The sequence below is a fragment of the Macadamia integrifolia genome, chromosome 12, assembly GCF_013358625.1.
Source record: "Macadamia integrifolia cultivar HAES 741 chromosome 12, SCU_Mint_v3, whole genome shotgun sequence".
NCBI lineage: Eukaryota > Viridiplantae > Streptophyta > Magnoliopsida > Proteales > Proteaceae > Macadamia > Macadamia integrifolia.
In genome coordinates, this window is record NC_056568.1 from 28,450,913 (window position 1) to 28,469,611 (window position 18,699).

At 39.4% G+C, this 18,699-nt stretch overlaps 3 protein-coding genes and 1 pseudogene across 4 annotated transcripts; all 4 read right to left on the reverse strand.

Moving 5' to 3' along the window:
• Positions 1-4,105: 4,105 nt before the first annotated feature.
• Positions 4,106-5,555, reverse strand: LOC122057282 (dormancy-associated protein homolog 3-like). Its single transcript, XM_042619335.1, has 3 exons — positions 5,358-5,555; positions 5,052-5,207; positions 4,106-4,720 (listed from the first exon to the last, which is right to left on the reverse strand). The coding sequence occupies exons 1-3, from the start codon at positions 5,470-5,472 to the stop codon at positions 4,611-4,613; spliced, it is 381 nt and encodes a 126-aa protein (XP_042475269.1). The 5' UTR covers positions 5,473-5,555; the 3' UTR covers positions 4,106-4,610.
• A 5,584-nt stretch (positions 5,556-11,139) lies between these two features.
• LOC122056913 (allantoate deiminase 1-like) lies at positions 11,140-12,012 on the reverse strand. Its single transcript, XM_042618882.1, has 4 exons — positions 11,833-12,012; positions 11,547-11,639; positions 11,391-11,471; positions 11,140-11,334 (listed from the first exon to the last, which is right to left on the reverse strand). The coding sequence occupies exons 1-4, from the start codon at positions 12,010-12,012 to the stop codon at positions 11,140-11,142; spliced, it is 549 nt and encodes a 182-aa protein (XP_042474816.1).
• A 2,724-nt stretch (positions 12,013-14,736) lies between these two features.
• On the reverse strand, positions 14,737-16,027 carry LOC122058338 (50S ribosomal protein L18-like). Of its 2 annotated transcripts, none has more exons than XM_042620983.1 (2): positions 15,803-16,027; positions 14,737-15,212 (listed from the first exon to the last, which is right to left on the reverse strand). In XM_042620983.1, the coding sequence occupies exon 2, from the start codon at positions 15,208-15,210 to the stop codon at positions 14,866-14,868; it is 345 nt and encodes a 114-aa protein (XP_042476917.1). In that variant the 5' UTR covers positions 15,211-15,212; positions 15,803-16,027; the 3' UTR covers positions 14,737-14,865. The 2 variants fall into 2 exon arrangements, with proteins under 2 accessions (XP_042476917.1, XP_042476918.1); XM_042620984.1 differs by lacking the exon at positions 15,803-16,027 and adding an exon at positions 15,618-15,769.
• A 198-nt stretch (positions 16,028-16,225) lies between these two features.
• Positions 16,226-18,476, reverse strand: LOC122057697 (annotated as a pseudogene).
• Between the last annotated feature and the right edge of the window lie 223 nt (positions 18,477-18,699).

Genomic DNA, 18,699 nt, shown 5'->3' on the forward strand with positions numbered 1-18,699 from the left:
TTTCTGTATGGATTCTTTTAAATAGTCCTTAGCTTGGAATCTTCATGTAACCAACCTTATTAAATTGGGATAAAGTTTTGGATTGTTGTTTGTACAGAATCACTATTAATTATAATTTTTTGGTCCCAGCTTATAACTTATATTTAGAATTTCAATCTTGGAAGAAAACTTAGATCTATCATCAAATTGACATTGGAATATGATTTATTTTAGTGAAAATGTCAAAACGTTGTTATGAAAAAAGTTTTCCTACATTGTGGGTAAAGGAAAAATCTCGATCGGAGAGAGAATGAGGAAATTCTATATGATCCAGTATGTTTGATAAGTCGCATTATACATGAGACCAAACTGCATCTTCCTCTTCAGACTACGAACAGAGACTTTTTTGGAACACCAATAGACATTAAACGAAAGAAAAGGATTACACTCATCTAAGATCATAAGTGTATGAAAATCATCTATAGTCACTGCATTGGTGCAATGAACATCAGATGATTGAGAGCCACTTGGGGTTCGTGTCCAGATTTTTTCAGCCGTTCGATGCTCACTGTATCTCACTGCTCGGTGTAAAAGATATGAACTTGTCATAAGCACTTTATCCCTTACCATTCGAAATCAATAATGTCTTTCTATTGTTCCCCGACCACACCATTAGAACCTCTTAATCAAAGAGTTCACCCTTTAACTTGGGAGAAGGAAAATTATCTCCAGTTGCAATGGTCAATTTGTGATATGCCATTTTCAACGAAGTCCTAGAAAGTCACCCTATATTAGAAGTCATCTTGGGCTTGTGACTTTGAAAAGTAAGATCATGGGCCGTGCCAATTCAGGACTTTTATATGTTATATAGGATAGATTTTCTCTTCCCCCACCCCCCAAACACACACAAAAAAAAAAAAGAGATAAATTTTCAATGTCAATATTTAATGATTAGGTGAAATACGTTTTCTAAACCATTGACTTGACAAAAGTTAACAATTTTGACATATTACAAACAGGTGATAAGAAGAATAGTTTCATTTTAATTATATCCCAATAAAAGGTAGAAAGGTCATTTCATATGAGAGAGAGAGATAAAGAAGGGGTGCTAATGTAAATTCTGAGCGGTTAAAAGTTATTTTTAAATTGAGAAGAACACACCCTATTCGCTTGGTCCCTGCACCAGACATAGAAGGCGGTAAAATAACACCCCCTCCACTATGAAACTCAAAACAATTCAACCTTGTCAATGCCCGTGTGCCGATGTGCATCCTTTCATTGATCTTCACATTAGTGCTACGGTACACAACCAAGGAATATTAATATCCCCTTCTATTAATAAATATTAGTAGATTCTTACGTTTTAGTTGGGCAAAGTTTCCAACGGTGCTAGGGGGAGCCACACCAATGAGAGGGTAGGGAGGGAGGATTCGTTCAATGGGGTTCACAATTTGTAGAGACTGGCAGTGTGAAGTTCTGTGAACCACACGACTCATTCTGTGAGACGATGTGGGAAGGAATCCCTACTCTGATGCCATGGGGATATTTTTATTCCATTAATAGGAATCTAGTCCATCCTTTGACATCACTTTTTCAAGAATCGGAAATTAGATCGGTGAAATCGATGGAATCGGCTGGGACTGATCTGATTCCGGCCTATTCACGCAATCACGCCCAGAATCCCTAGAATTGGAGAGTTCTGTTTTTATCAATTGGCTGTTCTAGATTTAGAGGAACCAAGTCCCACTTCAAAGAGAGAGTGGCCTTATATAGACCAACCAGGTCCCAATGAACAGAGGATGATTGAATAGATGGGAGGTGATGGCAAAATCTAAATTCTAAACAATCACAATCCCGTGGATTTATATTGACCTTATAATCGTATAGATCGGGTCTTTTCAAGGCAAAAGTTCCTTGTCAACTTGGCTACTCCTTGGAGTTTAGTTCTTGTATAAATTGTAATTTTCTGTTTGTATTAATTTGGGGGAAAGGTTCTCTCAGCTTATCGTCTCCCCAGCTTTGGCAACCTGAATTGGAATCGGATCAGCCTTTTCCTAGTCATTTTCTTTGTATTTCAATTTGAATTTGAATCGGACCAATTCCCTGAGCCAATTCTGGTTTCAACCCCAGAAAGCTTAGATTTAATTTGAGCGGATTGAATCCGATCCGATTTGGATGATTCTGGTTATTAAAACCTTGCACATGGCCCAAAGTTGGGGAAATTGCCATGACAAAAATGGGAGAGGTTTAAATCCCACATTGATCCTTTTTGACAATAAAACTCTTTGATTTGTTAAGTTTATTTTTGTAAGCTCTAGCAGACTATCAGGATACACCAGCACATTTTCTGTGCCAGTCTCTCTTCACATAAATATGCCGTTTGCTTAGAGAACTCTCTCTCATTCATTTAATTGACATACAACAGACAAAAATAACTAAACAGTAAGAATGAGTTTCCCACTCCTTCAACGTGGTGGTGTGAAACCTCTCATGTCACACTTTTTTTTTTCTTCTTGCGGGAGCTCTCATGTCACACCAATCACCACGAGAAATAGTATTATCGTCTATATGGATCTATATGATTAAAGAAGAGTGAAAAAAAAAAGTATAAAGAAAAAAAATCATTACGAGAAGACCAAGTTGCACCCACGGGCCACAGTGAAATAGAATAAAACTTTAATCTCTGCTTTAATCATTTTTTCTCCAATGCATTCTCATGTATTATCATGCTCTTTCATAGTAGTTCTAGATTTTTCCCGACTTTATTCATTAGATTAAAATTTAACATGTGAACAATAAACCTTAGACTCTTAACATTATGCTCCACTACGTGATGGGTTTAGATGTAAATTCATTCATTACTAAAAAACAAATGCCCACCTACCGGTTAGACCGTGCCTTTTAGGGCTCAGTCCTTGCTAAGGTTCAGTTTGGAAGCAAGAGATGTGGGGAAAAGAAAATGAAGAAAAATGTTTGCATTTCACTCGCAACAAAAATAGAATTTTTTTTTTTTAAATTTTACTGTTATTTATAGTATATACCACTTCCTAGATAATTATTTACGCTTCCCTAGCAACCTTATAGAGCTTAAATAATCATATCAATATTGATTGTGATTGATACTAATATCTAACAGATAGTATATGGATGTGGTATTTTTTTTTTAAAATGCTGTTTTAATCTAAAATAAATACCGATATGGTCAATATCAATATTGACCACCCCTGACACCATAGGGATCTATGATTGAGTGACACTGAAGACGCACAATCATACGAGGAAGTTCCTTTGCATGTAAGTTCAGATGAACATACATGCCGTGTTCTTCTCGAAGAAGAAATAAACATACATGTTATGTGTCAATACCCATACCTTTTTGGAAGAATAAAAATTGCTACCACCCAGGCTCATATCCAGATAAACGAAGTAGTTCACTTTCCCTACCCTCTTAGATTTTACTATGACTTTAGTATTTTTTAAAAGGGAAAATGTTGGGTATGCCGCCGATATCAAGTATGCTAGTACTCATTGTGTCTATCTTTCTCTTTCCTTTTTTTGAAATGACCCTCATATCCTTTCTGAATGATACTCCATCATGTGTCCCTATTGGTGCTATCCACTAGTATACTTGATATCGGTGGCATACCTATCCCTCTCCCTTTTTAAAAACACCCTTTTTGAGATTTCATTTCTTTGGCTATAAACCTATACACCATCAACATTTCGTCATTTTCAAAGGGTGCAAAGGAATTACATAAGAAAACAAAAGAGATAAAGGGTTGGCACCTGGCAGGTTCTTGCAGATGAACTTAAGAAGAGAGGATCACCTCATTGTCCGGATGAACATCCAATACCTATCCTTTTTGTTTCTAAATATACCCCTTTTCATCCATATAATGACAAGAAAATGAAATAGATATCAGATGCTCAAGCGTAGGACCAAGTGACCATTTGAGCCATGAATCCATTCTCATTCTCATCTCTCTCCCCCTTCAACAATGGGTGTAAAGAACAGACAAAGATGGATGAGGGATGCCAGATGGTACTCCCTAGGTTTCCAAGTCTTCCAGTTCCAAGACCCAACCAAGCCAATTCTATCCCTGAACACAGAGAAGGCGCCATAGACTAGAGAGTAGAAAGATCTTTTACGGTTTCCTGAATATTACAAAGCCTTCATCAGAACACAAACCAACCCATACATTAATATATAAACACATCACACACAAAACACCACCACACACACCCCACTTCTTCAATCCTTCTTCCTCCCCCCCACAGTTATGTCCTAACAAGCTAGCTTACAACCACTGGCCCCTCTTCTTTAATCCTTCTTTCTTCCCCCACATCTAAGTATAAGCCTTTACCCTATTTACCACAGCTATGTCCTAACAAGCTAGCTAACAACAACTGGCCATGTTCTTCCTCTATACATTTATTGCAGATACACACGATATCTGATATCTGCACACCCACTTTAGACTAGTAGTACAAACTTGAAAATTTCACATGATACTACAAAACAGAGGAGGGAGACGCATCGGCCAGTAAGGAAGTTGCAGAAAGAGCCCTCCCCCTCCTCCTCCTCTTCCTCCTCATCATCAGCATCGTCATCGTCAAGTCTCTCTCGTATTTTACACATCAAAAGAAGAACGAGGGCTCCTGGCTCCATCCTCCTTATTTGCCGCTCTCTCGTACGCATCCGACGCCGATTTCCGTCGGAACCTGTTCGATCCCTTACCTCCTGCTCATCACCACCACCACCACTACCACCATTAGTAAATCAATTTCTTCATCAAAAAAATCAAATCACATAAGGGCATGGTTGTCCTTTTAGGAATTAGAGGTATCTCAAATCTGAACTCTGAAGTCATCCACTGACGAACCCCAGTAAAATGCCAATATTACCCATGACATTAAAGCACAAGCTCCAAGCTCAGAGTGAGAACTTTCTAGATAAAGAGCATTTACCCCTTTAATTCCCAATTTTAACCTTTTTCTTTTGTACAGTGTTTTCCATCCATGACCCTGATCGATGTCCAAACAAAACCACAGAGAAGAAATAGCAGGCTCACCGGAAAATGGAGATACCGGAGGAGTAGATCCGGCAGGAGAAACCGGCGGTGATCCATAATTTCCAGGAGGCTTCACTATCATGATGCTACGCGTAACCCTCGTCGCCTCCTCCGTCATCTCATCCATGTATGATCTTCCATTCTCGACCTCCGCTTCTGGAACAAAACAAACAAACCTAAACAAGTCAGAAAAATGGGGATCTGAGCTAAAACAATAATTATCATAATCGCCTCAATTTCTAAGACAGATCAATCATCAGATACTCTCAATTCAGCAAGAACGGAATAATTTAGATTGTTGCATACCCTTGACGGAATTTGATCGGAAACTGAAGCTGGAGTGTTTACGGAGCTTGCCAAGGCCGTTTTCCGGTTGTGGTCCGGCGAAAGTGTCGTCCCAGAGCTTGTCGAGGAGACCCATGGTGGTTAGGTGAAGGAAGTTATAACTGTTAAGCCTTAAACGACCTTTCCAGTAAACAAAACCTCCAAGAATAGAGGATTCCAAAGCCTGCAGGTCGCAGAGGTGTTTAATAGGAGACCGGCGTTAAATGTCGAACAAGTCTAAAGAGATAGGATATATTTTGGACCGTTGATTGGTATCTAAGGTGGGCCAGTGGGTGGAAGAAAAAAGACAGGTCCTGGGATAAGAACGCGTGGACACGTAGACAAGGGTCCCGGACTCTTTGAATACAGGAGACAACTTGGCATTTGAGTAGTAGATGACTAGCGAGGAGGTCACGTGATTACTTCCTTTCCTAATTAAAAAAAGTGTATTACCAAAAAATATTGCCTTACCAAAATTGCCCCTTTGTTCGTCCAAAAATCACCTAATGATATCATCCTCCGTCAAATTGACCATTACACTGTACTTCTCACAGTTGACGGTGTTAAGTCAGAAGCTTGAAAAGACAATAATACCCTTCCCACTAACTCAAAAAGACAATTATACCCTTTACAATAAAACACATCCCGCCATCCGGTAATAAAAAATCAAAAAATGGCTGTGAATTTCCTATTATACCCTTGAACCCCAAACCCAAACATTACTTCTTTTCCATCTATCGAAAAACCCTAACTACCTGCAACTAGTTGCCGTGAACTTTTGGCCGGAAAGGAGCCCTTTTGAAGCGAGGACCCATTTTGGTCCGCCGGCGAGACTCGTCTGAGGTAGGGTTATTTTGGAGAGAAGACACAGGAGCCCTTCTAAAGAGAGCATGACCCGTTCTGGTCTGATCCAGTAACGAAATCACTTTCTTGAACTTGGTTACATCAACATCTACAATTAAATTTCTAAAAGTAGAACCCGCCCCCCTAGTATCTTTGTTATGCTTCCTTTCTCTCTCTTCTACTCTTGAGTATTGTCTAATGGTTTTTCTAGTTGTTCCATCTTAAAAAGAACAACTCTCGTTGAATCAAAAAGTCAGATTCTAGGTTTTGTTTTATTCTTCTTTGAATAGAGAAATTTTTGTTTCTTATTTTCTTCAACGATCTGACTCTGAGCTTTTTTGGGTATTCTCATATGTGTTCTGGGGAGCTTTCATTTTGTTTCTCTGGTTGATGCTTCAAAGTTTAAGGGAGATAAAGACAGACTTTACCTTGTTCTTGAGATCGGATTCCATGGCGACGGTGTGGGATGGAACTACCTTAAAGTCAAAGGAAGAGCGAGGGAGATGATTTGAAATGAGATTTGTCACAGATCACCATTATGTCACCAAGTGGGTCAAGTGACTCAAGTCTGAGATGGTCACCTTCGATGCAATTGGTTGTGGATAATAAGAGGGTATAATAGGAAATTCACATCCCTGTAAAGGTATTTTGATCTATAATAAATTATCTAACAAGCCACGTCATAATATAACAGTTTCCCACGTTATTTTACCGGTTTTAAAATCTCACGATAAATTGAGAGTTGGGGTTGCGGTGATACTGTGATGGTCAACAGTGACTAGTCCAGTCTCTTTCTCCTTTCTGTATTATTACTAATTCATTATTATTGTTGATGGCCTCCTCCCACTCTCGTCTCTTTCAGAAGAAAAGCCCAGGCGGCTCTGGAAGATTATTTAGCGAGAACCATGAGATGGGGTGGCTAATTAAGCTTAAGGGTTCCCCCAACACCCCAAAAAAGCTTAAGGGGATCACGGTTGTAATCATCGTATCGGTTGATTCAGCCCGATACAGACCAAAACGGATATGAACCCTAGGTTTGAAGTTGAAATGGAATTTTGATCTATATCAACCCGACATGGATCGATTCTGGCAATATGTTCTAGTATTGTTATCGGTATCAATGGTGAACGATATCGTATAGTGAAATTGAGAAGAGGATCATATTATCTTCTATATTTTGGGTGGGAGAATATTGCTGTCTGATTGCTTGCCCCTACACCAAGACACATGGTTGCATAAAAAGACTGCCCTACCCCCTGTATGGTTGCTAATGTATGCTCTCGCATTGGCCCAGGTGTTGGCACAGAGGTCACACGACTCCATCCTTCTTTAAAAAAAGAAGTCAAGTTTTTATTCTTTCAATCAACTTCACTAATGGTGATGTGATAATATGGTTACGATTGGACTCTCGGTTCATTATCAATTCTCTCTTTATCATGCATAGTCTTAAAACATCCTTTTCAAGTCCAATTAGAGGGTCCTTCCCATAGGATGGATGAAAAATTATCTCTTCATCATGGATGGAAAGAAAATTTGAGACCCTTTTTTTCTTTACTTAGAAGCAATTTTTTTGATAGGTGACAAGTTTCCACTGCAGTAAAGGAGGGATGGAGAATAATGATGATATTTACTATGTTAGGAGTTCAATCATTATGTGAAATCAGCATCAGTGAAGAGAGCCCAAAGTTATCGATTTCGATTCCAATTCAGTAAGAATCGGTCAGGAATGAATTGGAATCAATCAAAATTCCCACATGGATTAATAACTCCGAATCAGGTGAAATCAGGATCACTTCAATGAAATTTGAATTCGAATCCACCGATTCAATTGATTCGATTCCAATTTTTGAAACCCTGATTTGGTCCTATTGAAAAACTTATTCCTTTGGTTAACAGAAAGGAAAATGATGTCAACTATCGATATCATGACCATCAATCTAGAGTTGAGGATTTTTACATAAAAAAGGAAAAGAAAAAAAAAATCTAGAATTGAAGACTTTAGGGGCCTCTCCGTCCCCACCCATTCCCCCATTTAATGGGGAAATTGAGGCTTTGATGGTTGTGTTGTCCCATCTCAAGATCAACTTGACAAGAGTCTGTTCTTGCTCTTGACTCTCGCTCCATTCTAGCTGATGACTTGGTCTAGAGGAGGGATTCTAATTAATCAGATCGATGATAGGAGCAATTGAGTGTGGAAACGCCATCAGCTTTGCTCGAGATTATTTCCCTTTAGTTGAGTGTGGATCTCGACATTCTACTATAAGGTTGGTCAAGTGGGAAGCTCCAAACCTTTCCTTTGTTAAATTCAATGTTGATGGAGCAAGCCAAGGAAACCCCGGGAAATTGGGGGGTGAGTACCGATCTTCCATGTGTCAATTTTTTGTTAGCCTTTTCTAGCAGGATCGGTTGGAATTTTGCTCTTGTCGCAAAAGCTCTTGCAATCAGAACAGCTTTGATAGCTGCCCTTCAACGTGGAATCCAGTATCTGATCATTGAGAGTGATAATTTGCTAGTAGTGAACATTCTTAACAAGACCTCTTCTATGTCCTTTGGAGGATTCGATCCATCATCCAGGACTGTTTCTCTTTATGTGGCAATTTCAATCGTATTGTTTCTTCTCATTGTCAGAGAAGCAAATAGTGTCGCTGATGCTTTAACTATTGCTGGTGCAAAGTTTCAACAATCTTGTTTTTGGGTTGACATTCCACCTCCCTCTATCATTCTCAACTTGTATGGTGACTTTTCTGGAACTTTGTTCCTAAGATAATAAATTTTCGTTATAAAAAAATAAAAAGCCAATAGAAGCCGTCACTGCCAATTAGGGGTGAAACAGAGTTGGGTTGGGCAAGGTTTCTTAAAACCCTAATTTAACCTTAGGTCCTCAAAAGTCAATTCAAGTTCAATCCAATCTTATTGAGTTCATGTTCAGGCCAACCCTGCCCTAATTGACCCTGTGAGGGCCAGGTTGGGTCGACCCTGGCTTCTGCCATGGTTGGATTAACCTTGATTAATTTATTTTTGTCATTAATATCCTATACATTAAAAAATTATAAAAAGACGAAATTGCAATTGGAACCCTAAATTCTAATATAAAAATTTAGGGTTAAATTTCGGGCTAGGTTGGGTCGGGTTGGGCCAGGTTGAGGCCTCAATCTGAACCCAACCCAACCCAGACCCAGGGTGGGGGTCTTTCAACCCTAACCTGCCCTCAGGGTTAGAAAACTTGGCCCAAGCCCTGTTCGGGTTCAGGGCGGGCTAGGGCGGGTTCGAGTTATCAAGGCCAAGCTTTCACCCTAGTGCTAATAGCTCAAACCAGTCCAAAAAAACTTTATTAGGAAAATATTTCAAAAATTATAGTGGTTTTATCTAGGAATAAGTTGTATCAATTCATTAGAAATTGGGATCGGTGACCGCCGATTCTGATAAGAATCAGGTTGGTACCGGGGAAGGTTGTAAGGGTTAGTGAGTGATATAGCATAAGGCTATCTATAGTAAAGGTTAGTGAGTGATCTAGCATAAGCAAGCTATCTATCTTTTATTTTCCTTCCAAAGTGGACATCAATTAAGAACTACTCTCTTAACAAAACAAAGTTGAGTCCATATTCTCTGCAGTGAGCAGTGAGCAGTGAGGTGCAGTAAGCATCATAAAACTAAGAACATCTAAACACGCATCCCAAGGGGTTCTCAATCACCTGATGTTCACTGTGCCAATGTTGTACTTGCTTTAATATATTAAGAGAAAATTGCATTGCCACCCCCTGAACTTTGGTCCTTATTCAACGCCACCCCCTGGACTTTTCGAAAAGTCAAAGCCACCCCCTAAAAATTCAAAAAATTTCAAATTGGTCCCTGCCGTTAGTCAACCGTGTTAAATGAATGAAAACCGGTTAGTTTTTTTATAATATACCCAAAATACCCCCACCTATTGTGAGAGGACAATATTGCCCTCTCTTTTATTTGCATCTTCTAAACCCATCTCCCATCTCTCATCTCACTCCTCTCACTCACTCAGTCGGACAAGAAGAAGAAGACAACGACAGTACGGTAACCTGCAACTCGATCCATCCCTCCGGCGTCCGATTCTCCCCCCTCCGGCGTGCAAAGCTCTTCTTGTCCTGCACCACAGAGCACAACATTTTAAATTCCAAAAAAGAGAAAGGAGGCAGGGGACAAGTATTTCCATGATTGAAGACAAAACAGATAATTCATATGCGCTTTGACTTACTCGGTAATCGTTGTGATGCTTCTGAATGACAGCAATGGAAGTGAGTGGAGGTGGTGGAACGAATCTTGTTATCTGGTTTAGGAAAAGCAGCCACCACTGCCAAGAAATCCATGCAGACACCGCCGCAACCCAACTGAAAACCAAAAGTAGAGAGTTAGAGAAAATAAGCTTACAGTCCGGGAAGGAAGAAGGAAGGGAATACATACAACGATGCGCTTCTCAGGGAGTGGAGGAAGCGAAGGTGAAACTGAAGCCGCTTCTGGTGATAGCAGCTGGTACGAGGGAGATGACGACGACATGTTCCACCACTTCTTCCTGTAGTACTGCAACTCCTCGTGTTGTCAACTGAGAGCAAGAAGAAGGAGGAGGAGGAGGAGGAAGAAGAGTCAAGCTGTGAAACGCGAGGTGGTGTCACTAGGAATCTTAGGCGTCAACGGTAGTGTCGGGCATCACATTATAATATATTATCATCTTCTTTTGGGCTTCTCAGTGTTGGAGTACGAGTTGTGAGTTAGAAAATTGGAGTTGGTTAGGGTGGCGGCTGGTTAAATTATCGGTGGAAGACGAATCAATCTCTCTCTCTCCTTCCTGCAACCATGGAGGGCCCACGCTAGTGAACCTCAAGAACCACAAATAAATGGCTTTTTTATTAAAAAAGAAATTTGTAAAATCTTTGTTTTTTACTTCTTTGGTCTCTCAGATGTAAACCACTCGTACAAACAAAAAGCAGAAGAATGGAAAAACCTCGGTTAATTGAGATATGGCCATTGCATCATGCCCTGCTCCACTCATCAGAACAGGTACTTCATCTTGAACCTCACCTACCATCTTTTTCAGGGCAGAGTAAGCAGAAGACTTCATTTTTGAACCCAGGATCACATACAACTGCTCCTGCATCATGCTGAAATGGAAAAACCAGGTAAGTCTTCATCTTGAACCTCACCTACCATCTTTTTCAGGGCAGAGTAAGCAGGAGACTTCATTTTTGAACTTAGACCAGGATCACATACAACTGCTCCTGCATCATGCTGAAATGGAAAAACCAGGTAAGTTGATCAACCAAGACAACACCAAACGTTCTAAAGGGGATGGAACTCTCATGCCTTACGTTCAATGTTGCAAGCTACAGAACGTTCAATGATAATGGCTTCACGTGCCATGTCTTCCATTGCATGTAAATCTATGGTGAAGATTACCTGTAAAAAGAAATTTCAAATTCCATTCTAATATGGTCATAATGGCACAAGAAGGGGGAAATGATGGAGAAGAAGAAAATGAAGATGCATAACAAGAAATTAAAGACAAAGAAGTTCCACACTTGATCTAGTAGGGGAAATGTAACTAAAAAATATGGGACAAAGAGAAGAATAACAAGGATCATGCCATTACCTGGCCTGGAATGACATTACTTGCACTTGGCCAGCTAGGTATCTCTCCAACTGTACAGATGAGTGATCCTGCAAGAGAATCTGCTGCGAAGCCATTACAATGGCCATCATAAGACAAGTAGCTCTCAGGATCTTTACAAAGACTTTCCAACAATCCAATTAGTTCAGCAGCGGCAGCCATTGGATCTCAGCGCATAGACATTGGGACTGTTCCAGCATGCCCCTGCACTCCACTCACTGTTACCTGTAAAATGATCGTTGAAACAACAATCCAAATCGAGACTATATGAAACTGATATCAAAAGAATCAAGAAAGAATGAGAAAAAATCAAGAAAGAATGAGAAAGTGAGAAACGAATAAGAGATTTGCGAACCTGTATTGACTATAATAATGTTGTGCTCTGTGGTCTGGAGAGCTTTGCACGCCGGAGGGGGGAGAATCGCACGCCGGAGGGAAGAGAATCGGATGCCGGAGGGATGGATCGAGTTGCAGGTTACCGTACTATCGTCGTCTTCTTCTTCTTGTCCGACCGAGTGAGTGAGAGGAGTGAGATGAGAGATGGGAGATGGGTTTAGAAGATGCAAATAAAAGAGAGGGCAATATTGTCCTCTCACAATAGGTGGGGGTATTTTGGGTATATTATAAAAAAACTAACCGGTTTTCATTCATTTAACACGGTCGACTAACGGTAGGGACCGATTTAGAATTTTTTGAATTTTTAGGGGGTGGCTTTGATGTTTCGAAAAGTCCAGGGGGTGGCGTTGAATAAGGACCAAAGTTCAAGGGGTGGCAATGCAATTTTCTCATATATTAAACACGTGGCAGACATCAGTAGAGCATTGATTGGAGTTGGTATAACCGGACTGAGCATGTGCAAGCATCAATAGTGCTATACAATGGAATTCCATTCACATGGCACAAGTAGTGAGTCACCCATAGATATTCCACGGAAGGAATCAAAATCATTTATAAAAACCTACACTAATGGCTGGGCTGTTTTGTTGAATTCATAATTTTGTTATGTTATCGTTTACCTCTGGATTTGCAAAAATCAATTGGCGCAGAGGCTAGAGTCATCTTCTAGGATTACGCCAAGCAATTAAAAAGAAAAAAAAAGGTAGGTGCGGATGGACAGTACTGTACTTGTTTAATGGTTGAATCAGAGTAATCAAAATGGTTGGCCTTAAGATTTGTTTCAGCTTTTACTTACTATTTCATCTTTTCTTCTTTATGATGGATGTTAATGTATGCTTTAAGACTTCATATGTTGTTTCTGTTTTTTTTGGTAAGGAGACTTTATTTGTTGTTTCATTGGCTACTACAGCATCAGGAAAGGCCGAGAGCTCTAAATCATCATCTGAACTACAAGATGAAATAGGAAGATTTAGATCCTCTCCAGCGTTCCAATGTGTACAACATAAATCGGACGTCTAGTAGAACCTAATCATGTCGCCTCAATCATCGGATACATACTGGGTATGCTGGAAAAGATCTGATTTCATAGGAGAACCAATCCCATAACATTTGTTATCTACTGATATGGTTACCACCAATTGTGCTAGCTATGTCTTCAGTTTTATTTCTGTTTTGCACATTATTTTTTTTTTTTTTTGGTACAGCACATAAATATTCAAAGAGCCCTTAATCGGAATTTTCTTTTCCTAAATAAGTACACCCAAAGGAGATAATCGGGCATTGAATATCTTTCCTTCCACTCTCCAAGAGTTTCATTGTCATTGTATAACACTAGTTTATTAAATATTAATAAAGTTTCTAGTGGTCGGTCCACCCTAGAAAGCCTACATGCACAGGTCACCTAGCATATCACATGGCAAGATGATTTGACAAATCCAACCATTAATTAGGAAGACTATAGTTTAGATTAGCTACGTCAATTTTTACAATATAAACTCAATCATTTATCCCCATATAGTAGCATTTTCTCTCCCATTTTTTAGCTTGATTACCAATGAATCTCCTTTTGGGTTTTACGAGTGTCAGAATAATTTATATCTCAAGGGTTGGGGTAAAGTGGGCGATGTCTCCCCTTTTGTTTCTTCATTATTTTGTTTCTAATTGAGTTCAAATTTAAGGTTGGGTCATTTTTATGCAAACTTTAGGTCTTACAAATCTATCACACGGTAGATATTAGATTCAACCACATGCATCCAATTATCGGATAAACTAGTAGACCGATAGATATTAGATCCAACCACATGCATCCAATTATCGGATAAACTAGTAGACCGACTCCCAAATTTATATACTTTATTAAAATGTGTCCTTGGACCTCGTACATAATAATGCACCATGACTGTAGTCTTGTCGTCTTGAGTTGAAAAATGGAAAATCATTAGATTACGGGTGTAGCCTTGGGCCACTTGAAGTCACTGCCTAGTGTACTGGTTTGCAGCTTCCGCTTGAAGAGTAAGCACAGGATAGTGGATCGACTCCTATCATATAGATGTATGAGTTTATATTTAATGTGTCCCCCCTCCCCCTCCCCCTCCCCCTCATTCCCTTTTCCCATCTAGTGTGGGTGAGTAAAGTCACATTGCTTTGGAAAATAAAATAATAGAAAAGATATGACTTCATAGTGTAGGGATTCTTTTCCATGCCCTCCACATAACTCCCTTCTCCTTGACCGAGGCGGCCTAAGAGCGGCCTTTATTGATGATACTGATTCTCACATGCTGATTGGTGTGACATGGAAGATTTCTCCCACCGCATGCGAGCCCTTGCCCATAAAATAAATACAAATATACATATATATATATATATATATATTTGCAGAGTCAGCATCTCTTTTCTGATGGGGGCATATGAAAGAAATTCTTTCTTCACCATGGGTGGAGTGAAAGAAACTGTATTTTTTTTTCTTTTATTTATTCTTGCTAGCAAACAGAAACAGAAAATCTAGATTCATCAAGAAAAGGTTCCCAAGAGAGCAATCCAAAGAAATACATGGAGAAAATAAAGCCTCTCAAAATCAGAACTTGGAGGGTGCTCTTATGAGTGGAGAGTCAATTGAGTTTAAAGCAGCTTTATACCTGTTTCCCTTAAAGAATCAATCACAGCCTTTACCTTGCCATGGTACTTTTGTTCCCTCTTCAACAAAACAGAGACAGCAGGAATGTCCTTGAGAAGCAAGCGCTCCCCCAGTATCTTCCCAATCTCTCCCGCAGCCGCAACATCCCGGGTGCATTCCATGCCCAACCTTAGCAACTTCTCCTGTGAGTTTGCAGAGGCGGCTACTGTAGCTGTTGGTGAGTGGGTCACTTGAGCATTAACATACTTGTTTGTGAAGTGCATCTTCAGCACATATGGCTTAAGAAATTTTGTAACTCTTGGTGGTCTAACAGCTGGAGGGATGACCATCTCTACATCTCAAGCGGAAGAATCATAAGAAACAGAAGCACAGAACATAACGACATTGCAACCATGGAAGGAAAGAAAGCAAAAAAATTTAAAGTGTAATAAGATCAAATGTATTCAATTGAGCTCATGAATCAACTGTTCAAGCAAATTTGCCGACTTCTTCATCTGGGTTAGACATCATTAGTTAGTTTTTCAGTTCTTTATTCAGATCCCAATTAACTGGGGCTAGCAACTTGACTCCTGTTCCCCCAAGGCAATAACAGATTTTCAGGATAAAAAAAGGGAACTTGGCTAGCACAAACGTTTTATCAAACAGGTGGTATGATATATACTAAGGATGTTACAATTGGGGTTTGCCATCAGCAGGTGGGAGAAAATGAAAACCCAATCAAATTGGAGATTCTTACTTGGTAGATTATTGAACAGAACAAAACAGACCCTTTCCACTTTTCAGTAACGAGAAAACAAAACGCCCTCGTCTAAAAATTCTTGTGCAGAAATCCAAAGGAAAGATCCAAAAATATAAAGTTCGTGAAAAAGAAGGGGAAGATCATAAAACGCCAAGAATAAATAAAATGAAATTGAGATGAACCTTAAGAGACTTCTCCTCTGTTGTTATGCTCTGAGCGATCCTTAGAATGGCAATTAAATTTACTGTTGAGCAGGAATGAGAAATGGTTAACAGATTGCACCAAACAAAAGGAAGGCGCTTGGCGTTGGAAGGAAACAAACCTCCAAGGGATAGTCGAATTGGCAATGGATTTTCCCCCCGGTTCTAGTTCCATTTCTTTTATTTTCTTGGGCCACTCACATAGGATGTTTAGTGCTCTATTTTCGGTGAAAGTTGAATGGTTTTCATTCAACCTAAGGGGCCGTTTGATTTTGTTTCAATCGTTTCTGTGTCTAGAAACAGCAGAAACGGGTTCTCCCGTTTCTGTTCCAAGAAACAATTTTTTTACCTCAAAAAAGTGTTTGATTTTTCTGTTTCAAGAAACGGTTTCTTATGCATGTATCATTAATTACAGTTATGCCATTAGAATTTTGACAAAAGGGAAGACATCATACATGATTAAAATGAAAAAACCCAATGTGACAGATATTCAATGGGGAATATCTTTTTAAATGTCACATAAGTAAATAGAACATAGAGTTTTCTATTACATAACATATACTCTAACAACTAACATAAAATCCACCGATGCCATAATGTCCCGGGGATTAAAGAGTTTATAATCAAGTAAGGAGTGGAAGAAAGTGTATTGCCAATAACGAATGCACCGACGCCATAATGTCCATTTAATCTCCCCCTTTGAAAGATCTGAGTTGAACAGAAAGACAAGATCATCATTAGAAGGTTGTAACAGTACTTAATGCAATCACATATTGAGATTTTATAGATTTATGCTCACCTTCATGTCCTCAACAAAAGAAGGAAGTCCACCAATTGCCATGAAGGTTAAAAAGGCAGCAACAAACATGAGCATCGAACCTCTAGCCTGAAATTAGAGTTACCAAAATGTTAAGGTGTAATGATTTATACTGCTTCATGTTCTGCTCTATTAAATAACTTTAATATCTTACCTGAATTGATCCATAGCTGTGACCAATGTTATGGTAGATAGTGCCTACACACAAGCACAGAGCCACATAGATTGCAAATTGCAACCAGTAATAGCCTAGATCACGAAACATATTCACGAAGGATCTCTATGTAAGAACGATGGACTAAGTGAGGAATCCAGCTTGACCTCCCTTTTTCACCATGGGTGCTCCTTCCTACAAAATGAAACAAGTATATTATTGGTGTAAGCATCATATACCATACAATAACCACTGAGAAAGATGAAACTAAACTGATGTGTTGTTTGCATATATACCCTTTTACATATCTCAGCTACCCTTCTATGAACTTGCTGGCATGTTGTTGACGATTTGTATGACTCCACAAGGATATTGATAGCTGCTTCTGTAGTCATGGCCTGAGTTCCAGGGCCTTGTTCGATGTCCTATACAAACAATAACCAAGAAATTTAAAATCTGAAAGAAAGCCCAGCTAAGAGATGATAATGGATTGTTTTATCTTACCTGTTCAAAGTCTTTGTTGATTGTCCTCAGGAAGTGATCAGATGGGTTCCTCAGTGTTGGGCATGGGAAACCATTCAATGCAAAGAACTACATAAATTGGAAGAAATAAAAACCATTATTCATAAGAACAAATTGAAAGGATTAATGATTAGTTTCACACTTTGATCATTTAATTACCTCATTAGCTCCAGAAGCAGGACCAAAGTAAACTGTTCTTCCACTTGATAGAAGACAAAGATTTTGGAAGAGCTCAAAGACTTCACTACTGGGTTGATGGATGGATGCAATTACAGTCCTTCCATCTTGTTGAGCAAGGCCTGCAATTCTGTTCATAACATGGAAGGATGCTGCACTGTCGAGTCCACTTGTGGGTTCATCCAGAAAGAGAAGCTTAGGGCGTGTTAAGATCTCAATGCAGATGCTGACTCTCCTCTTTTGACCACCACTCAGTCCTTTGACACTCCATCCTCCAATTCTTGTGTTCATGGCATCAACAACATAAGGAAAGCATACCATGATGGACGATGCATCAGCTGGTAAATTCTTGATTTGGGATGGCTTTTACTTTTGGGGCTAGTTTGAACATAAGGCATCATAAGAAATGATCAATTAGGATGCAATGAGTCTAATGACACATAAGATAATCATGAGATCTTCACTCATCTCTCCAATCTTTCAAAGTATAATGAAGTGCCCCCCATCCTCGTTTGATATCATATTGTTCCTTTCATTGCTTCTTTTGCAAGATCGATAGTGAACCTTGGTTTGATTATTGAAGTTCTGTGGTTTGTTCTCTATCACATTACAAGAATGAGTCGGGAGCATGTGCATTTTATGATTCACTCTCTCAAGAGCAGCCAAACAGGGTCATAATGCATACGCCGGAAACATAACCTACTCACTTTACTTTTCAAGATTAGTGTTATTTTAAAAAAAGCAGTTAGTATCCCTAGTTGAAAGATGCATTGCAGAATGTATTAGGCCAATTCAAAGGGGCTGCATCAAACACTGGAAAAGAACATTGTAATACCATGAGGCAATTGCATCCAAATTTAAGATGCAACAGTAATAACTGTAAATAGAAGAATCCGACTTGCATAAGGAAAGCATACCATGAAGGTAATCTTGATAAAGAATGTGTTTCTAGGAGGAAGCTGTAATGGACTCAATTGAAAAGCCCAAAATTTAGTGGGGGTGGGGGTGGGGGGGGGGGGGGGGGCATGAATTTAAGTCTTTTTCTTAGTAGCATTTGGAGTTGAGAGTCCTTTGCTCTGTTTCCAAGCTCAGGCTTCGAATTCTCAAACCCAGAGCTGTAACTCCAAGGACTTGAAAGCATTGGAGGGTTTCATGAAGGGCTTGGAATCAGGGATTTCTGGGTGGGGAAGTAATCAGTTTTTGCACTTT